A 14,021-nucleotide genomic window follows, 5' to 3' on the forward strand; every position below is an offset into this window, starting at 1 on the left:
GTAATCACCCTGAAATCCAGATGTACACCTCCGTGCACACTATTAGAAATTTACTGAAAACAAGAGACAGTCACAGTCTCAGAACTAAACTTGGCAGTGTAAATTTTGTAAGAGACTCATAAGTACTATACTTTATATAGTTAAATAGAGTTTATATTGCATATACTGAATTCAAGAAAGAATTGCCACAATCTACCCTTCTGCCTTTTAAACAGCTATCACCTCCATACATTTAAGGCCATCAGGAGTCATACAGGAAAAACTCACTGCAAGTACTCCACACAGAAACACGACCTCAGTCAACATACAGGAATCTTATAGTCAATATACAACTGGAATATACAGGAAATATTGATTCCTCTAATCAAAACCACATCACCCACTAAAATTCAACTATGCAATATAATTCTTTTCACTTACATGTGAAGACGATAACAGTTTGTGACACTTAGACATCAATTTCACTTAAAGCACCACTGAAGATGCTGTTCTCCATTGAACTAACCTCACAATGAAACCACAAATCTTTAACTACATATAAAATTTGTACCTTTTATCCACTACAGATTTCAGTGCATACCTTCCAGAAATCCTGCTGGCACGTTTCCAGAATCATGGTGACAAACTCCATGGTTCGGACTATAATGGTACACTTGCTGTAATTATACACATCTCTCTCTTGTGGACTGAACATACTGCCTTTTGAACTGCAATCAAAGCATTGCTCTGCTGTGTGGATATCATGCAAAGCAATAGTTTCAAGGAAGAACTGCACAGCTTCCAAGAATGATGATCTTTCATTTACACCTAAGAAGAATCATACTAAGTTGAAATGATACAGCAGCTCTCAACTTCCAAATACATTGTGTTTGGAAGAAAACATTCAAACTGAGATAAACAGAAAGCCACCATGTCTCACACCGGTGTTTTCTGAAAGTCCTATGCCAGTTCCAAGTATTAACATTCTGGGCAGTGGAGGGTAGCTTTCTGCTTAATGATCATTACAAGCACTTATTAATGATGAAGATTTATGTATGTGTAATAAAATGGATACAATTTTTAAATCCCTAGTTTCAAATAATTTAGCCCCATGCTAACTGCATCCAACAATGACCTTGCAGTATTGTTTTAAACCAAGATGGCAATGACACTGCCAGACAGACTACCTGGAACTTGTAAAAAGCTTCGTATATGAAGTAACTATGCAATTGTACTACCAGTGATAAAAAGCATTTTGTTTAGACCTGCATGAATAATTAAAAGGAAAACTTTTTGAGAGATCCAATGGCTACACAAGGTATTACTATGCACCTGATCAAAATTCAAATACAAGGCTTTTGGACCTGATGCAGTTGAAGCATCAGGAACTGAAGAAACTTAACATGTACAGGGCTTGAAGTGAAAAAGGGGAGTTCTTTCACAGCTTTCTTACAGCTCCCTCCAGACTTTAATAAGGAGCAGGTAAACAGCTTTGGAAGGATTAAAAAACCCCAAACAAACAAACAAAAAAAAACCCAAAAACAACCTATCGCTCTCCTCAGCAGAGGGAAATCAGCTGTACAGAATAATTTTTGAAGATGAGATAAAGTAAGTTGCTGGTGAGTGGATGACTGAGACACAGAAATAAAAAGGTATATTTCTAAGACTAACTGTTAACAAAGTACTTCATCAAAAAACATCCAGTACAACTGTCATTGAAACCTTTGGGAGTGTCTGTAAAATTCATCAATTCTACATTTAAGAAAAAAGCTTTAAGTCCAAGTTAAGGAATTAATTTTGGATGGGCTTTGTGTAACAGACGTGAATAAGCCTAATGCAATAGTTAATCACTTACCCAGTATTTCATGAGGTTTGATCATTCGCAGCTCAAAGAATGTATTGTAGCAGTCCAGTGCTGCTAAGAACATATCCATCCACCGCATGACAGTCTGTAAACTGAAGGGCTCCTGCATACCACGAAGAGTTGGCTGAGAAAGGATCCCAGACAGACTTTTGGCATCGCTGCCACCTCCTTCAAATTTGTTAATGAGGAAAGAAACTCCTTGTTTTTTCAGAATATCTGCCAGCCAAGAAGATGGAGACTGGTTTCCTGATAGAAATAAAACCAGAAACATAAATTCTCTAGGAAAAACATTTCAAACTAGCAAGGAATTAGAGAAAAATGGACTGACATGACCAAACATTGTGTTTTAAACTGAATCTTCCAGCGGAGAATGTATTGGTTCTCTTCCCACAAGAAACAGGCCAATTTGTGAGACACTTGCACTAGTTCCCAGTCAGCAGATACTGCCTTCATAGCTGGATACAACAGCAGTTCTGGGCCTGTAAGTTCTCCTTCCTGCCTGGAGGGAAGTTCACAATAAAACCCTCTCTGTGCCCACAAACATCCCACAAGCCTTGAGGCTCTCACATTATTTGATTTCCAATGTGTGCAACTACTCAAGTTTCTATTTGACAGCACTAAGTGAACATTTACTTAAAAAAATAATTTTTCTTGTAATTAATACTTTGCACAAAAAACATAGAGGGAATACTGTGCCCAGGATTTAGAAAACAAAGACAATAGTGCATTGTGACTTAAAATACCTGGTAATAAAGGAACAAATTCATAGAAGAGCTCCATGGCTTTATGTCGGCACTCTGTCTGAGGTCGTCCACACTGCACTAAGAGCCACATGACAACATCCAGAAGACACACTGACTTAGTAGCTGGAAATCCTCTGCACAAAAATATTAGGGATTAACAGTCCTCTTGACAACTACCAAGAAGCCATAGTCTTCCAGTTGAAAAAAATAATATCAAAATGCTCCATGAACATTATGTATATCCTTTTATGTATCTAACCACAACCCATCTGCACTACAAGGAAGAGCTCTTCTACAAGCACATCTTGCACTGCCTTCCCTTCTCCTCTCTCTACTTTGTATCCCCAGAGCATAGTCTTTGTGGCAACAATTTAAAAAAAAGAATCAGGTCTCTTTGTAACACTCAGAGACAAAAATGGAGATTAAAGTTCAAATAAGCCTACATAGTTTTTCCCCATTCCTAATCATCCAGTCTCCTAACCTACCAAACACCACACCAGTGAGCTAACTCTCTTTACTCCACTTGCCTGTTTATTTAGGATCACATGATAATTCAGGTAAAAAGGGACCTCAGGAGGTCTTTGGTCCAACCTCCTGCTCAAAACAGGGTCAGCTATGCAATCAGACCAGGTAACTCAGAGCTTCATCCAGCCTGATACTGAATCCGTTCTTGCTTCTTCCACCTTTTTTGCTACCTCTCTTTAACTGCTGATCATCCTATTGCAGCTTGTTCTCCTTCTGCTAACACTTAACAGCAATAAGAAAAGACTTCAGAGGACTTTCCTCCAAGTGCTTTGTAGCAGCAGTGCTAATGTTATTATAAACACCGCTGTGAGGGAAATATGCTTTTTCTTCTGCCTGTCCTTACCAAACTAAAGCAAGCTCACCATGCTGGAATAAAGAATGACCATCATGATCCTCTAGTATCATGTCCAGCACTTCCCACTAGTAGTTCAACGGATATATCAAGAGATTTGCATCAGCAACAGTCACAGGATGAATTCCTCATTCAGAATCCCAAGTGTTTAATGGAACTACATACATTGTTAATTAAAATGCAGTATTAAAAAAGAAAAAAAAATGGCGAACTGCTGACCGTGGTACTCGCCGTTTTCCTTCCTCGTTCAGAGAAGGTGCTTTATGCTTGATAATGCGCATCAGGTGATTAATAGCATCACAACATTGTTGAGTGGTACCTATTAGAAAGAGAGAATTGACAACTATAAATACATGCTAGTAACTTGGTTAAATGAATCAAGGTATTAGCACTATAGAAATGGTGCAAGAGACTTACACACAGGATAATGTCTACCAGCTCCAATACTCTGTGCTTTACAGTAAATTTTTCAAGGCCACAGAACAAAATAATGAAAAAGTAGACAGGCCAACATGGCCTTAGCCAACCATGAGGCCTCTGCTATAAAACTGCATATTCTACTTTCTGTGATCATGCTTAGAGAAACTGTATAATTTTCCCATGTGAATATTTCTTCTGGGGCCACTTCTATCATATCCTGAACTGTTTCTCTGAAAGAAATAAAGCTTTGTAACATCAGTTTTTGGTTTTATGTTCTAATTACTATTAATTGATGAAAGTCAGAGCATGAAAAAGAAAAAAAAAAAAAAGAAAAGCAGGTTTACTGAAGAATCATTAGTACTGTGAAAGAGGTCATAGATTCTTCACACAGCTACATACTGTTGTAGAGAAGAATGACAAGGCAACCAGGAAAGGGTATTACAAAATGGTGGTAATCTTCCACAGAATATATAGAAATGTCACTTTTTGAAGCACTGTGTTTGTTGTAAGAGAGTAGACTTGAAGATTCTCATCAAGCTACATTTTTACACTATGTAACTGCAAAACCGAGACTCAAATCAGAAGCACCGCTAGCATTTCTAGTGTTACTATAAAACTGTAAATCATCGTAATGTGAAAAGGTTCTTTCTCCTGGGCGCAAATTCTTCCACTTTTATATGTTGCAAGCAGTTGATTCAAAGAGTTCCTAACCAGTCATGAAAAAGAATCCTTCCTTTGTTGCAAAACTAAGCACATTCACTTCTCCTACAGTTATAGTAGTTTTTCTTTTTTAATCCAAGATTCAACAGGATGGCTTTTTTCTTCATTCCATAGTTAATTATAGCTCACCTAATGACTTCTCATCTTTATGGGCTAGGGCCAGGCTTTCCAGAAATACAACCAATGCTTCAAATACAAACTGCTCCACCAGAGAATTTTCTTCCCTTTAAATAAATAAATTTGATGAGAAACATGAGTAGAAGAAACACTAAGTGTAAAATTCTAATGAAAAAAACCAAATTAAACAAAGTAAAATGCTGTAGAGACAAACTGCACAAGGTGTTTGCACAAAAAAAATACATCCAAATCACTCTAAAAAATAGCAATGAAATTTGCTGACACCTTTAAAAGGCATAAATAACTTCCCATAAACTTGTGATAGAAATTTAAATTTATATGCTCCCCACCTGCAGAAAGCCTAAACTACAAAATTATAATTAAAAATTACTAAGCTGAGTAACTCAATTTGACAGCTATCATATACCTTAATAGAATGAGTGTCAGTTTTGAGTTCTACACTTAATTCTTTTTATCTGCTTGAACCTTTAGTCCAAGCTAGTTACTATTTCAAGCTCTGTTTGCTCACCTAAATTCTCTATAGATGCTGTTAAAAGCAAGCGCTGCACCCAGTCTCTTGAAAGCACTGGGATGAAGAGCAAGACTATACAACCGTTTAAAAAGAGACTTGGTGTTTGCTGGGCTTTTCTCCTGCTGTCTTGGTGTTGTCTGCTTAATAGACCATTTCAAAAATTCTCGTATGCACTGACCACAGAAATCTCTCAAAGTGCTGTCAACTGGATCCACTATGCCAGTCTGAAATTACACAAGATTATTTCGTTACAAGAATGAGAAAAGCCTCGCCATTGTCTCAGTGCAGTATTAGAGCAGCTTATTTACACAGTATTATTTTTAAGTTAAAAAAGTGTACTCACAGTTTCCCAGATACAACAAAGCTTCAAGATTACTACTGTCAAGGGAAGGGCAGCATTTCCAGCCCTCACAGCACTGGATTAGGCCTCAAAGATCTGGATTTGTATTCCTGTCTCAGTTACCAGTTTAGGAGTCTTGTCTAAGTCACTTCATTTTCTGATGGGCCTGCTTCCTCTGCTTTAGAAGTGGTGCAACAACAGTCTCATTTACAAAAAGTACAGCAAAACTTCCTGACCTACCTTGCCTCCAACTACTTCAGCTCAGTGCAAAAGCCAGTTTTAAATTTAAAGCTTCTGCACCTGGTGAAAGCAAAGAAACTTAGAGAAAAATTAAGCACACAAAGGCAACTTTCATTTAGGGGCGGTGTGTGTGAATGTATTTCAGTAGTTCCTTGTATATACTGATGATAAAAAGAGTGTTTCATTAATCCTGTAAAGATTCTAAAGATGCTACACCTGCATTTTGAGAATGCCAAAGAAATAGAGAAATCCATCACCAAAATATTGGTTAAGAAACATTAAATGGTCATTAAAAAAATAAATAAATTGATAAAACTGTTTTCCTTCTTTCAGACAAATAAGGAGCTATTATATCTGTTTGTGTGTTCCTGGCTCTTTCAGTAGAAAATGATGCTAGTTAAAAATAAAGTCACACAGTTACAGAAAAAAGAAAAGAAAGACTTATGACCTACCAAGATAGCTTCCAGGAATGCCACTGTATCTTGACTCTCAAATTTTTTGTTGTTGGTAAACCAGTGAATGAGCTGCATGACTAAAGGCTCATACAACTGCCTTGTTACCTGAAAAGAGCAAATGTTGACTACATTTCTAAGATTAATACATTTCTATGCTATTTTGCTATTCAAAATATGTAAGAATAAAAAAAGTACTACTTTGAAAAAGGGTCTATAAAATAAATAGTCAGCTTCATATTACATTCCGATATCAAGGATTTAAAAAAAAATAATAATCTGGTTAGCTGCTTTCTATTCAACTAGTCTCACAAGATCTCCAAGCTTACTTTCAATAAGATCCTCTGAGACAAAGAACGTTACATGCCATGGACTGATATAGCAATAAACAGCCATGGAAACATGGAAGTTTGTTTTTAAGCTGTATTTTGATCTAAAATATCTCTTCATCTTTACCATATAAATTTTTTTAACTTCTTGGATTTCAACAATTCTGTTAAGTCAACCTGATTGAATACTGTCATACTATAACATGAAGGGAAGAACCATTAAATATACTTATATATACATACTTATAATACAGTGTGTATGCCTGTGTGCACTGGTTTGGACCAATCCAGACATTATTTACCTATGGTTTATGTTCAGCCATACGCCAGCAAAAGGGGTTTCACTTAAACTGGTAACACAGCTTCCTGTATATTTTAACAGAACACAAAGTCCCTTTGGTCTAAAAATAGAACCCAGATGCCAGGGTCCAAATGGCAGTCTGAAAAGGCACAAGACCTGTAATTTCAGTGGAGCTGAACCTATCTGTCTATTCTGTTTTGTATAAAGGAGGAGAAATACCAAGTTCAGATGTCTGAATTAAACATATCATCCTTAGCTATCAATGAGTCAGCTACAAATTCTCTCCCAAATGCTTTTCTTGTGGGTTGTAGCTTTGCACTCATTCAATATTGAAATAATCAACTTCACCTCAAATTAACTTATTAAAGAAAAATATAGAAATTATATAGAGCGACAAAGAGCAGCTACCACCACAAACTCTTTGAATGAAACTTCAAACTTGAAACCCTCATGTATTTGTACACTCCTCAGTTACTCTGAATTACACTCCATTATTGAAGTCTTTAAAAAGGCTTCCACACCCTGCCCCTGAAATACTATTCCTAAAATAGAATTTCAGCTTACAAAATACATTTGGCGGAGGGGAGAGGGGGGAGGATGGAGGAAGGCGATGTGTCAGGATAACTTCTAAATAAAACTGTAAGTTAATTCCCACATTTACAGGTATTTTCAACAAGCTAAAATGCTTATAAATCAATCTGTTTACCTGGTCTACATCACAAGCAAGACGAAGCAGTACTGGAAATAGTCGCTTATGTAACTGATACATGGGTGGGGGACCCTGAGATCCTTCTGGCATCTGAGATGCTCTCCCCAACATATACGTGACTATGCCATGTAGCAACTCACATGCTGCAACCTGAAATTTAAAAATCCCTTTGGTTATGCACCCATTACTTTCACAGAGAAGACAACATTGTGGGCAGGAGAGAATAAGTCACAAGAAAGGAGGTACTTGAGAAATCACTCCAATCTCTGCTAAATCACCATTCCAGGAATGGATCATGTTCATGGAAATAATTTATGCACATTCTAGCTGGCCCTTCTCCCCATATTTTAGTCTATATCATGGGCAGTTGCTTTTCAGCTGGAGAAAATTCACCACTGGATAAGCCACCTACCATGGTGTTTCCAAGGATACCTCTGTTCTGGACAATCTTGGGGTATCAACATCCCAATACAGCAAAGCAGCAAAATGTTTGCTTAAGTGCTCTGCTGGACTGGGCCCACAAGTTCATAAGCTAGGCATGAGAAGGAGGCCAAACAACACTGAAGACTGACTAGTTCAAAAATTTTCATTTCTATGTTAAGTCTAACTCTCAAAGCACAGTGCTGTCTGATAAGAGCTTAAAGCAACTTCTGCTCTTTAGGTTTTAAACACTCAGAATAATGTCGTCATGAAAGAGCACCAAAGAAGCACATTGCTACCTATGAATTAATTAAAACAGGTCTTTCTTAACAAGGAAGACATTATTTTATGCAGTATTTATCAGCCAGCATAAAGAAAGATGCAGAAAAAACATCAATACTTTTGTTTGCCTGTCACTTGCAGAAAGAGCCAGCTCAGTCACACGAGGCAAGAATAAATCCAAGTAGATGACAGGCTTCATATCTGCAAATGGTACAGCAAAGCTCAGACGCTTCTCAGTGTCCCAAGATACACATTTCTTCATCATCTCTTCTGCAGAGGAAGCTAATGCATTTGAAAAAGATTAAAAAAGAAAACAAACAAACAAACAAACAAAAGCTTTATATAAGACACATAGAGAAAGTATTTCTGTAGCTCAGTCAAAAAATCTGTAGCCTTCCAACTTCAGTTAGATTGCCATGTAATGTCAATGCTTTATAAATTACTGGAAGGTAAAAGTACCAGAAGTATGTTAGATGGCCAGTAAACAGATGTTTAGCCACCACATGGAAAAATAATTGCAGGCAACATTTCAGGAGACAGTTGCAGTAGCCTCCAGTTTCATTACAGGTAAGTTGGAGACAATTATAAACCCAGAAGACATTGAATCACACTTGATTTAAAATACTTCTTTAAAGACATCCAATATACTACTTTTGTCTTCTTGTGTTATAAAAACAACTCTTGAAGATCAGATCAGACAAGAAGACCCAACATACAGACTCCTCCAGTTGCACAGAAAATTACTACATTTATTGCTATGCCCTCCAAGGAAAACTGCCATACTTACTCCCTTCTCTCCCTGTATTCCCATTTTTGTTAATTGGTTTAACAAAGTCTGACCACACTTTGTATTTAATTTCCAAAGAATAATGCTGCTTTCCCCACAGTACTTCTGAATAAGCAACAGAGAAGCACTTGGCAGAAACAAAATTGATTGTAAAGGCAGAAAAAACAACTGTAAGCATGAAAAGAAAAGAACAAAACATCTATACAACTACATTAGTTTTTAGACTGAATTTTGCACCGAATTTATCCCTTGAATCCCATGGTCAGGTAGTTACACTATACTTTCCCATTTTTGTTTTAATTAGATTTTACGGTGTTTAATAATTAAATTATAAAGCCTATTCACCGACTGAACAGAGAAGAGCAGAAAATTTTTTCTTTTTTTTTTTTTTGAGGAGGCACTCAAATTGATCTCTACTACCTGGACATACTAAAGGCATGGTGCACCTTAAACTCACAAGTGAAGAAGAAAGCTTGCCAAGACTTACACAATTCACAGGCTGCAGTTCTAAAAAACTGGATTAAGTAAGAATTGTAGTAAAAAGGTGCAAGTACTTAAAGAGTTACAAACTGGGGCAAAGTTTTAAAAAGGCTTTGAAGCCGGAGGGTGAAGGGGAGGAATAAATAAAACTATATACTTCGATGCATGTATTTATTTTTGCCTTCAGCTGAAGTTTTCTATATACTTTCTGCATTCCATAGTAAGTTTGTGAATACTTTGCTCTTCTGAACTCCAGAACTGAACAAAAGCAATTTTGTTTAAACAAGAGCAACACAAAACAGCTTTCACTGAAAAGCTCATGCATTCTCATGAAGTGATGTTGAGACCTCACTCAAATCTACTTTGAAAGAGAGACAACAGAGGCATGTAAATATTTTTATTTACATTGACAGGACACTCACCTGTAATTAAGTTGTGGTTGATCTGCCCTCCCAAAGATCCAAGAAGGCGTGCCACTCTAGTCCTTACTGCTCCCGAGGAGGAGCTGTCATCCTAAATAATTCAAAAGATTTATATTAGTGAAGGAAGAGTTACTTCTATGTAGAAGTAACTTGGTTTCCGTAGTAAATGGAGGTTTTATGGCTCTTATTAACATATGGATGAAGGCAAAATGAAGAACCTGTGGGGAGAAGAACCACATCAAACGAGAGAAGAGTTTTGGTTCAATAAGCAAAAGAGGGCAAGACTGGAAAGCATTTTCATCACATTTTGTGGGCTTTCAATTGCCATTTCTCAAGTAAAGGTTAAAATTTTATCACCACAGATAACACATAGCTACAGAATGACATAATAGTCTAAAAAGTAAAAGTTACTCTCTATTTGCTTTAAACCCAGAACTTAAACTTTAGATATTGTATCTATATGTAAGCAGCCAACCGAGTTTCATAAGCAGCCTGTATGGGATGTAAAATTTACTCATTCTGTTTAGAGACCACGAGGTCAGAAATAGTTTTATATAAATAGGAGTAACTATTAGTTTCACACTGAAAAAAGGTTTATTCCAAGTTTGTTCACTGGAATATGCAAATAAAACTACTTATTTTGAGCTACTTGAGAAGACACTGGTCAAAAAGATATGTATGTTTGACTTCTAAGACTATGAACCTATCCACAAGACAATTAGAAAAAAGTTACACTCACAAAATGGTATTTGTACACTGCACCACTGCTAAACTGGCACCTGATTTTAGGTGTAAGGGTTAAATTTTTGTTTCCATAATGCATCAGTCTAGCAGTGATGCTGACTTACAGCATTTCTTCAGTTCCCTTTCCCTGCTTCATTCCCATTCTCACTCTAGAATATGACACTTTTCCAGCTGTGCTGATGTAACAGCTTTTGGAGGCACGCTATAGAATGGGATTCATTGAACTGATCTAAGGTAGAAATAACCCTCAGAAAAAAAGTATGCATGCAAGAAAGGAAGACAAACAGTGCAAAGTGATTAACTCACATTTAATTCTAAAAAGAAACAAGTGTTCTTACCAATGAAAAAGTCTTTGCTTTTCTTAAACGCTGGATCATAACTTTATTAAATCCCTTCTGGGCTGCTCGAGAAAGTTTCCTTACTTCCCAGTTATTCTGGGATTCAACTGATGAACAAAAACCCAGCATATTAATATTAGTTTATTGTACAAGCACCTCATGCTCCTACTCATAGTTTCTTTAAAAAAAATCCACCCTGGTTTTGTCCAGTTTTATTTTTAAGATGTGGTAATTGTTCATTCATTTAAAATCTTTATTAAGGAAAATAAGTATCTGTAAGTGAAAACTAAGCAGATTTAAGGATACAAAGGACAAATCACAGAGAAGTGGCATATAAAATGGCTAGAATTAATGATTGTTCAGCAGTAGCAAATAAATCCTAGTTTAAAAAAAAGGTAAATTTTGGGGTGTAAGGGAAGTTATATTCCAACCACAGAAGCACACAATATAGACAAGAAGTACATCACATCTGTATCGTTAGGCTTAACGATGAAAAAATTATTTTTTCTCTCCCTTAAGACAAACAATTTTTTGCCTGTATGTACCTGTAGATGTAGAGTTTTTCAAATAACCATCAAGAAGAGGTAGAACATCCTTGTAGTAAGGTTGCATTATATGTCTGGGGATGTGAGCTGACCAGTCTTCCAAGGCATCCAGTCCCAGATCAGCCATTGGGGTACAGCTAAGGCCCAGCTTAAATGCATTCTACATGTCAAATGTAAAACTATCAGTCTTTCATTTTTATTGACTACTACTATTTAAAGGTTAAAAAAAAAATTCTTTAAAAGCATTTAGAGTACAATACATCCTCCTTCTTAATAACTTTTGTTTGCTAAACATCTCACTCGAGATGTTTACAGGAGATATATATTATATTGCAACACAGACACTAATACAGTCAGCTTAGTAGAAAAGCAAATTCTGACAATTTAATTGTCTATCCAAAAAGTCAAGTCATTTGTATTCTATCTCACTGAAGACAGTAAAAAACTTAATAGTTATCTTAATTGCTCAACAGGATACCAACTTTGGTCCAGAATTTTTTTGCGTGTTTTCGTAAAAAAAAGTATTAGCCGTACATCACTTTGACCCACCTGTAGTGCGGGAATATATGCTTTGATGTCAAGCATGATTATGTCATGTGGTAAAGAGAGCAGAAAATTCAGACAGGACGCCAACAACTCATCCTTATACTGTTTCATTTTTGCTGCAACCTAAAATTCAGATAAACAGATCAAGAACAATCATAAGCCTTTCAAGATCTTGATTTAGCCGTATCAATATCCATGTAAAATAAACAATTCCAAACCAATAGTGGAATCTCATTCACTTGCAGTCAGTTACTGAAAGTATTTAATGGATGATTATACAGTTATTTCTCAGTTGCACCTGAATAGGTGACCGATATACCTCTTCCGACATTAAGTAAAAAACACAGAAAAAGGTCTTAAACCCCCACTTTGCTGCATAATTCAAAGAGATGGAACACTTCCATCATATACATAAGATTTCTCAGAAGATACAATTTTGATTGAGTCATATATTTTTATATTCAGACTAGAAAAGTTAGCCAGCAAAATCACTTACCTCTTTTCCAAACTTTACAAACAGTACAAAGCAAGACCTCTTCTCTGGGTCTTCAGGACATTTTCTGAGACTCCTTGGACTGACACTCTACCAAAGAGAAACCACAAGTCAACAGTATTAAAAAATATAGTACACAGTACAAATATGAAGCCCAAGTTCAACTCAGAATATACATTACCGTCCAACGTGAAACTGGCATCAGTGAAAACTTGAAATGTAGGTTTGTTCTTCTAGCTTAGAAACTAACATTAATAAGGTGTGCTGAGGGTCAACTTTTTGGAATATACTTAATATAACCCAAATAAGCAAGATACATATGACTGAAAAATAACTTTTCAATGGCTTAATTTTTTCCTTGTCCACCCATCTAACAAACCATAAAAGAAAAAAAACATCTTTAACAGTGGATGTCTAGGTGGCAAGAACACTGGTGGAATAAGAAAAGGGCAATTCACAACAGCATCTACAGTACAAGCATCTATGCCAATGAGTTCCCAAATTTGCTTCACTTGGTGCCACTACCAGCAGTGGCAGGGACAGTTCTGGGCTCTGTGGTGGGCTACACACATAATGGGATGAAGCACCATCACTTTACAATAGCTTCGATACCGCAAATGGTGCATCCACCAATAGAGCATATTTCCTACGGAAATCAGTAAGTGGAATACAAGTATACCCCAAAAGTTGAGTAATTAAGCCATACATGTCGCTGCTGTTCTTGGTAGATTGTTTCTGATATCCAAGCCATCTTCTGTACCACGTGCACTGCAATGGTATTTCCCATCCCTCTGTTCACCCAGCTCAGGATTTTGGAAAGAGCATTACACATGGATGGTGTCTCTTCAGAAACTGGGCTTCTAGTCTAAATTTTCACTTTCTGTGTGCTTGTAACTATGGAGGCATAGGATGCTATAAACATTTGAAATAATGGGGTAACAGTTTCGATGAACTATTTTCCATAGTGCATAAAAGACTATATATAAGAACTGCACCATCATTAACACAACATGTTCCCCCTACATCAGGAAAAGAGATCTCACCTCAAAGTATTTTATTTTCTTGGCAATTTTCATTGTAACAGAAAGTAGCTTGTAGAATCCACTAATAAGAGGTAGTCTCGTTGAATGTATAATAAGCTCATAACCAAAGGAATACACCCAAGGGTTAAAGTATTCAACATGCTTCTCTGGAAGTATTTCTCTAAAACAGATGCATGGAAACATCCCAGAGGACCAAAGGGGAAAAAAAAAAAAAAAAAAAAAAAAAAAAGAGAGAAACTGAGTATTTGTTTCATTTTTTTCAAACTTTCAAGCCAGTCAGCATGAGAAAGAGAAGTAT

General features: G+C 36.5%; 1 protein-coding gene across 2 annotated transcripts in view; it reads right to left on the reverse strand.

The window, feature by feature from the left end:
• PRKDC (protein kinase, DNA-activated, catalytic subunit) overlaps positions 1-14,021 on the reverse strand; it is an 88,026-nt gene that overhangs the window by 57,147 nt on the left and 16,858 nt on the right. For both annotated transcript variants that reach the window (XM_049827806.1, XM_049827812.1), the window contains exons 18-32: positions 13,724-13,883; positions 12,684-12,770; positions 12,191-12,310; positions 11,642-11,801; positions 11,097-11,203; positions 10,015-10,105; positions 8,444-8,607; positions 7,621-7,773; positions 6,285-6,392; positions 5,250-5,476; positions 4,733-4,827; positions 3,683-3,782; positions 2,587-2,720; positions 1,835-2,089; positions 581-807 (exon numbers count right to left, since the gene is read on the reverse strand). In XM_049827806.1, the coding sequence (XP_049683763.1) occupies positions 581-807; positions 1,835-2,089; positions 2,587-2,720; positions 3,683-3,782; positions 4,733-4,827; positions 5,250-5,476; positions 6,285-6,392; positions 7,621-7,773; positions 8,444-8,607; positions 10,015-10,105; positions 11,097-11,203; positions 11,642-11,801; positions 12,191-12,310; positions 12,684-12,770; positions 13,724-13,883 (2,188 nt within the window). The remainder of the gene's footprint in view (positions 1-580; positions 808-1,834; positions 2,090-2,586; positions 2,721-3,682; positions 3,783-4,732; positions 4,828-5,249; positions 5,477-6,284; positions 6,393-7,620; positions 7,774-8,443; positions 8,608-10,014; positions 10,106-11,096; positions 11,204-11,641; positions 11,802-12,190; positions 12,311-12,683; positions 12,771-13,723; positions 13,884-14,021) is intronic.

Source organism: Accipiter gentilis, chromosome 2, assembly GCF_929443795.1.
Source record: "Accipiter gentilis chromosome 2, bAccGen1.1, whole genome shotgun sequence".
In the NCBI taxonomy this organism is placed as follows: domain Eukaryota; kingdom Metazoa; phylum Chordata; class Aves; order Accipitriformes; family Accipitridae; genus Astur; species Astur gentilis.